General features: G+C 48.0%; 1 protein-coding gene across 6 annotated transcripts in view; it reads right to left on the bottom strand.

Moving 5' to 3' along the window:
* Nucleotides 1-1,829: 1,829 nt before the first annotated feature.
* Slc2a9 (solute carrier family 2 member 9) overlaps nucleotides 1,830-6,996 on the bottom strand; it is a 146,713-nt gene continuing 141,546 nt past the window's right edge. For all 6 annotated transcript variants that reach the window (XM_046423531.2, XM_058572412.1, XM_046423530.2 and 3 more), the window contains one exon: nucleotides 1,830-3,904. In XM_046423531.2, coding sequence (XP_046279487.1) covers nucleotides 3,653-3,904 — 252 coding nt within the window. In that variant the 3' untranslated portion in view covers nucleotides 1,830-3,652. The remainder of the gene's footprint in view (nucleotides 3,905-6,996) is intronic.

The following is a 6,996-nucleotide window of genomic DNA, read 5'->3' as shown; positions in this document are numbered from 1 at the left end:
TGGTTTTCATCAACTTGATTATGACGTGTCTGAGGTTGATTTTCTTTGAATCTGTTCTCTTTAGAGTTCATTGACCTTCTAGAATCTGTAAATTAATGTCTTTCACCACGTTTGGGTAGTCTTCAATTATTATTTCTTTAAACATACTTTTGTTTCTTTGATGAGAACTTCTAATTTTTTCTATTAATTTCCAGAGTTGTTTTCCCTCAATTTACAGAACATGGTTATAATAGTTACTTTAGAGTAGTTAGTGTGTCTGGGTCATTTTGGGGTTGGCACCTGTTGATATTTACTCTGAGACTTGGTGAGGTTTTCCTAGATTATCTTACGTCTAGTAATTTTGGATTATATTTTGGATATTTTGAGTGTTATACATGAGGTGCTATTAAAACCTTCCGGACAACTTTATTTTAAAACAGGCAAACTTGTTTTGCTAGTTATCTTTAGACTGAAAGTCCTCACCCACGTTCTGTGGACTGTGAGTCCAATTTCAGTTTAATTTTGAAAGTACTGGTAGTACTATTTGGGTCTGCTCTGTGTGGGAACCACCTGGGGGTCCAAAACTGTGAAAGTGTCTGTGATGTATTTTGATTCTCAAAGGTTTTGATATATTACTTGCAGTTAATTTTTAGGCATGTGGGTTTTACAGATGAGCCCAGGATTTTGACATAGATTTAGGAGCTCCCTTTATCCTCTCCTCACCATGATTTTCCCTTCCCTCTCCATTTCCCAGTTCTCACTTCTCCTGGTCTTTCACCTTGACACTCGAGGTTTCGTCCTCCTTGTTGTCTGTGTCAGGCTGAAGCAGCATCAATAGAAAACAAAAGAGAGGAAAGTAACAGGCATTCTCTACCCTTTTTGGCCCACAGAGGCCCATTCTTCTAGGTCCTCTTATCAGAGAGAAGGATTTTCTTTGGGTGTGTCTGTGGTCACCAGAGCTGCCACCATATTAGCAATTTAGCCTCGGTCCAGATTTTTCTTCCATAAATTCATCTCTTGCTTCACTCTGGACAGGGACACAGGGAAGGTTTCTCCTGGAGCATCTGCTGTCCATGCTGATTGTGAAGTTCTGGGAACTGGCCTGTCCTGGAGTGTAAGCCAGGAAACACGGGAGGGGAAAGTAGAAAGCTCCTGGCCATGTTAGCTGTGCTTTGGTTTTGATTTCCCTCCTCCATTTGCTTGCCACAGTTTTTTAAGAGTGCTCCTGTTTGAATTATGATTCTGTCCAGGGTTTTTAGTTCTAACAAGTGAGAGAAGTGGGGTGGCGTGTGCTTACTTCATCTTAGCCAGAGCCAGTAGCTGAAAGACTTACTTTTCTTTCAGCCACCTAAAAGGAAGAAAAGCCAGCCTCCATGGCTTGAGTACAGGGAATAGGTAAAACAGGAAGACAAGGACCTAAGCCTTAACACTTGGGCAGGATTTAGGAAAGGGGGCCTGTCAATTTGACTAGAGATTCTTTCTGGATCTGTGCACACATACAGGGTGCTGTGAATGTTTGGTGCCTTTCAGCAAAGCACCAAAGCCTGTGGGGTGAAGCTCCCAGAAATGTCTATTTCTCTGACTCATCACTCTGCATTATCTTTCAGTGTCTGAAAAACAACTATTAAAAAAGGTCACAGCTGTGGATAAACTAGATCATGAGCAAGGCTTTGAAATTGAGATGATGCACTTTGATTTAATATCAAGTGGAAAAAATAGAAGATCAGAGAAAGACGATTGCAGTTGTATCTTATGTATCCTGCAATTGAAACTGGGTAAACAGTAGACAAAATGGACATGATTGTATGGAAATTAAAATGGTCGTGTCAGGGAGAATGAAGCACAAGAAATGATGTGTGTCCTACTGTTTTATTTTAAAAACTCTTAATGTGGCTCTACTATCTTTTCAAATGTAGCAATCTGTAAGAAAATTTCCTCTTCTGTCACCTTCTTTTATTTTGGTTGCTTATTTGGGAAGATTTTTTGCTTCTCACCTGTCACCCCAACCACTCCTGTCACATGTTCCTATATCATTGTCCCCTCCCCAAGTCCTGAGGGTTTCTTACTAACAATCCTTTGATTCTCCACCTTCTTTGTCAGACACGAGCGTGTGCAGGCGAGGGCAGGGCATCACCTTGCATATGCAGCGTCAGTGCCCAGCTAGTGCCTGGTGCATGGTAGGTGACTGATAATATTTATTGACTGTCCCAGGTCTCCAAGGGAGTGACAACAGGCTAAAGTAAAGATTCCTAGTTGACACTTTATTTGGCTCTGTTTAGTCTCACATGCTTTTTGTACCCACACTTCATTTCCTCTCCATGTTGACAAATGCTGCCCAAATTATCCAGCCAGTCAGCAATCAGCCAAAGGAGAGGACCGGGTGCAAGAATGCTTTACCAGGAAGAAGGATCAGAACTCGGGTTTGGCTGACACGTCCTTTGTTGTGAATGGTCAGAGGAGACCGAGGGCTTGGTGGAGCTGCTAGATCCAGAGTCTTTCTTCTCTGGCCCCAGACATGCTGTGACACTCTAAATCCAAACATATGGGTCTAATTCAAGAACACTGTCACTTATGAAATTTGTCATTTGCACTTTGGTTCATTTTGGAGGTGAGCATATGGAGTCAGCCAAATCATAAGGTCAGCGTGACAATGATGGGCTGTAGGTTGTTGCAGCTACACGATCCTGGCACGTTGGAAGGGCACACAGGCATGTCTACTCCAAATACCTTTCTAAAACTGTCACTTAGATTTCCTTAACAGCAGCCGAGTCTCCACCCAGCCTTTGTTGAGCACCTGGAGTGATGGTGGGCTCACTGTTTTTCAAGGCAGCTCAGTACATCTTCAGATGAATCCCTTTAGACTTGGCCAACACGGCCACAGGAGCTGATGTCTCGCTCCTGCACCTGAACTGGATGCCATCTGTCAGCCACAGTGTTGTTTCCCATCAGCCAAGGTCGAGGCTCAGATCATTCTCAATGCTGTGTTTTAACACAGAGTTAGTCCCTGCCCCAGGTACTGTGAAGTGCTTTCTTACCCCTGCTTCTCCAGGCCTTCCTCACGTTGACCTTCTTTATGGCCCCTGTAACAATCCCAGCTGAAGACAGCCTCAGACCTGGCCCAGGGAAACAGTCTGGGAAAGGCAGACGCTTCAGGGTGGTGCATTGGGGTTAGGCGCTCCTAAGTCTGAGGCCCACAGGCAGAGCCAAAGGTTGGTAACAGGCGTTTGTTAGGAGGTACAAAGAGTTGCCATGAATGCTGAAAGACTACATCCAGGACCAAAGCCAAGGATCACCAAGCTCCAGGATCCAGGCAGAGGGCGGGGCAAGGCTACTTGAGGGAGCGGGGAGTAGGACCCAGCCTGTGACTTCTGCTCCAATGAGTCCTTCATCAGACTGGATGTTTTTCTTTTGAGACAGAATTTTGATATCATTTTCCCAATTTTCAATACTGGGCTAAGTCAGGAAGAAGGCAGGCTACTAAGCTGTGAGAAGAAGGTTGGGTCTTCCAAACCATGAGATGACTTCAAGAGTCTGAGGGGTTCAGCTGTGAATACCGGGTGTCGTGCTGGAGGATCACAGGCTGATTCTCGTAATGTAAGAGGTGCACGGCTTCAGCCAGGTGCAAGCCCTCCAGGTGTGGAGATGTACGTTTTCCTGAAATGGGGAGGTCCACTTAGACAGCTCTGTCTTTGACACCATTGTCCAGCGTGGAGGAGGAGTCCGGTCCTGGCCCTCCGTTTGCCTTCTCAGCCACGGCCGTGTCCCCTGTCTCCTCTGGTGGACTCGCCTTGTTTCTCTTGGCAAATTCCTGGCTGATTTCCGCGTGGGTTCTGTTCTTAGTCTCGGGCAGAACAAAATAGAAGTAGAGGGCACCTATGACACATATTGCAGCAAAGACTAGGAAACAGTAGGTGTCCAGACTTCTCTGTGGAAAGACAGAGGGAAAAGATCAGATGAGCTATCAGTGAACTACGTGGCTGTAAAACCGTCTCTGGGAGGATGCTCCATTTCACGATTCCCACTCAAATGTCAGTATTCCTGGACACAACATTGCATGCGAAGCTGGCCCTGTGAGGCAAGGGGCTGTGTTGCTGTGTTCCCAAAGGAAGCATGAATAAACCAGCTCCCTGCTCTGGTAAAGATGAAGAAATGTCAGGCTTTATTTACTTTTTGCAAATTAGGCATTTGAAAATGAATCACCAGAAAGCAAAATGTAATGCTGAATATTATCTTAAATTTATAGTTGCCGTTATTCACATTCTCTCTCCTCTTCTGCTATGCACATGAGACACAGGTAAGCCAAACATGAAGAGAAATGTCCCAGCTCATAAGAAAAATATGGGTCATAGTTTAGCCAAGAAAAATATCATTTTTTTCTAATATGCAAAAAGATCTAACACACTGATTAGTATGCTGACAGTCTTGCACAAATAGGGGAGACCAGGAGTGAGAAATATTGGAGGCAGCCATATCTTATGTGTCCTAATTACCGATTGGATTAGACCTTGAGTTTTACAGTGACATGGTCACCTCTGTGGCTCCTGGTGTCTGTGCAGTGAAAGACTTTCTGGTTCTAGGTGTCAGGGATGTGACTCTTTCATGCAACACCATCTACTGATCCAAAGAAAAGTGACACTGTCTTAGGATGCATCACAGAAAGCAATATCTAAAGTTCAGTCCATTTCATTTAGTTCTTTTGATTTGAAAAACATTTCTTGTCAGAGCCTAGCATGATGCTGAAGAGCCTGACCTCTAGCTTGCATTCCAGATCCAGACAAAGAGTCTGACTCTTCCCCTCCATTTCATGGTTGTAAGATGAGCATAATGGTGCTGGGTGTGGTGGCATACCCCTGCCATCTGGGTGCCTTGGAGGCTGAGGCAGGAGGATTGCATGTTTGAGGCCAGCCAGTCCTTCTCACTCTTCCATTCAAAACCCACCATGATGTCCTAAGTCGCTCTGTGTCAAGCCAAAGTTCTTGCCATGGCCTCCAGGCCTACTCACCCTGAGCCCCTTCCTTCTCTGACCTCCCTCTTCTTGCTTTCTCCTGGCCCCTGTGATTTTCCTTAGGCATCTGGCTCTCTGCCCTTGCCGGCCCTCTTCTTGGAATACTCTTTGCGACAGCTGCTCCTCCTGCTTTCCCACTTTCCTTTCATCTCAGCTTAAAGGTCTCTCCGGCTCCCATATCTAAAGGGCCCCTCCCAGCTCGGATCCATGCTCGGCACTATCGTAGGGAACCCCTGTTCATCAGCCCTCTCCCCACAGGAGGCAAGCTTCCTAGGGCAGGCTCCGACACTTTCTTGTATCCCAGAACCCAAGGGTGGTTGACAGCACAGCAGAGCCTCAGTAGACATTTACTGAATTCACAATGGGCTGGGATTCAGAGGGGCTCCCAGGCCACCCGTGGGGATGTGTGAGCCCTCTCTGCCACCTACAGAGCTGCTGCCTGTTGGACTTCATTTCCCAAGACACCTGATGGGCATTGCTCAGGTCCTTCTGTTTCCCAGGATTTAGTCAAGAACCCACGACTGTTGCAGCCATCCTGGGAAGGAAAGGACGCTTGTCCCCCCTCAGCAGCCTCCAGGGTGAAGATGTGGGGAAACCAGGGTCTGGCTGAGAGCAGAGGGTGAGGCTGGTGACAGAGCAGCCAGGGTCTGGGACGGCTTGCTGAGCGGGGCCTTGCTGGCCCCCACATTCCGCCCAACCCTGGGGTGCAGGTGCTGTTCTACAGATGGGGACCCTAAGAGGGCTGAAGACATTGGTCTGGGTTTTTCTGGGGGAGGGGGTGGGAGGTGGGAAACTGTGCAGCAAAATTGATATTTCAATCTGGCCACCTGACCCCGGAGCCTGTGTTTGCCACACTGTGCTCAATGCTTGGAAAGGAAGGTCACGTGAGAAGACAAGCAGAGGCCTGGCCACAGACAGCTGGAGAAAGAAACCTCAGCCTTTAGCTCCTGCAAGCCTGGAGGTGAGAGAGAAGGTCAGGGCCAGGGCTGGGCAGGACAGGAAGGGCGATGTGGACAGAAGGAGCAAGACTCTCTATGGGGCTGACCCCAAGCCTTCCCAGCTAGGAGTTGGAAGTCACCTAGATCTGGAAGATGAAGGACATTTGATGGTATCTGTTTGCTAGAAATGATTTTGGGCCCATGATCAGGCAACAGCCTAGTATGCTGCAAGTAGCGATTGCACATGATCCGAGAAGAGAAATGCACTTTTAAGCACCTACTGCGCGCCAGCGATATTACAGACATTACATGGTGTGATCCCCATGGCCACGCTGGACCCAGCTGTTAATTTCCTTTTTACAAAAGATGAAATTGGGGATTACAGGGTGCTGCTGAAACATATCCAAGGCCACAGAGGAATGAGTGGACAGCTGGGGCCGGGTCAGCCTGGCTGGTGGCTCTCACTCTCTGTGGGTTCTACCCCCACTCCCTCCCTGGCATACATGGGGGGGCAGCCAAAGGGTGCTGGGTCCCACAGGGCTCCCCCATTGCACCTGTGAGGCAGGGCTCTGGCACCTTCTCTCACAGACCATGTGCCAGAGGTGGCCAGCTGTGAGGGTTGCATCTGGATTCGAACCCAGGTGGGCGACCAGAAGCCACAGTCTTGCTTCTGTACCTGCCTCTCCTGTCCATGCACACTCAGCAGAGGCCACCATGAAAAGGGCCCCCACAGAGGGCATGTGTGCTACTCTCTTCCTGCCGCCTCCTCCTCCACCCCAAAGGGGCTCAGCAACCTGCGTGTGCCCAGGGGCTTCAGAGCGAGCCAGTCTCTCCTGGGCTACTGTTGGAGGGAGGATCTACCCAGTGTCTCCAGCAAGTGGTTTTTAGATAGCACTTCTGGAGTGGGCAGGATCCTGCCTCCCCACCACCAGACCTTGATTCTATATCTACCTCCACCAAAAAGTCGACCTATCATGTGACCTGGAAGCACCCCCACTATTGGGCCTTCTGTTGCCCAAGAGCACATGGGCACAATCCCATTGGAGGATTTCTGTAAAAACACTTTCACAATTT

Source organism: Marmota monax, unplaced genomic scaffold (genome assembly GCF_021218885.2).
Source record: "Marmota monax isolate L192 unplaced genomic scaffold, Marmota_monax_Labrador192_F-V1.1 WCK01_AAM20220418_F8-fsc00009, whole genome shotgun sequence".
Classification (NCBI taxonomy): domain Eukaryota; kingdom Metazoa; phylum Chordata; class Mammalia; order Rodentia; family Sciuridae; genus Marmota; species Marmota monax.
This window is presented reverse-complemented; position numbering and strand designations above follow the sequence as displayed.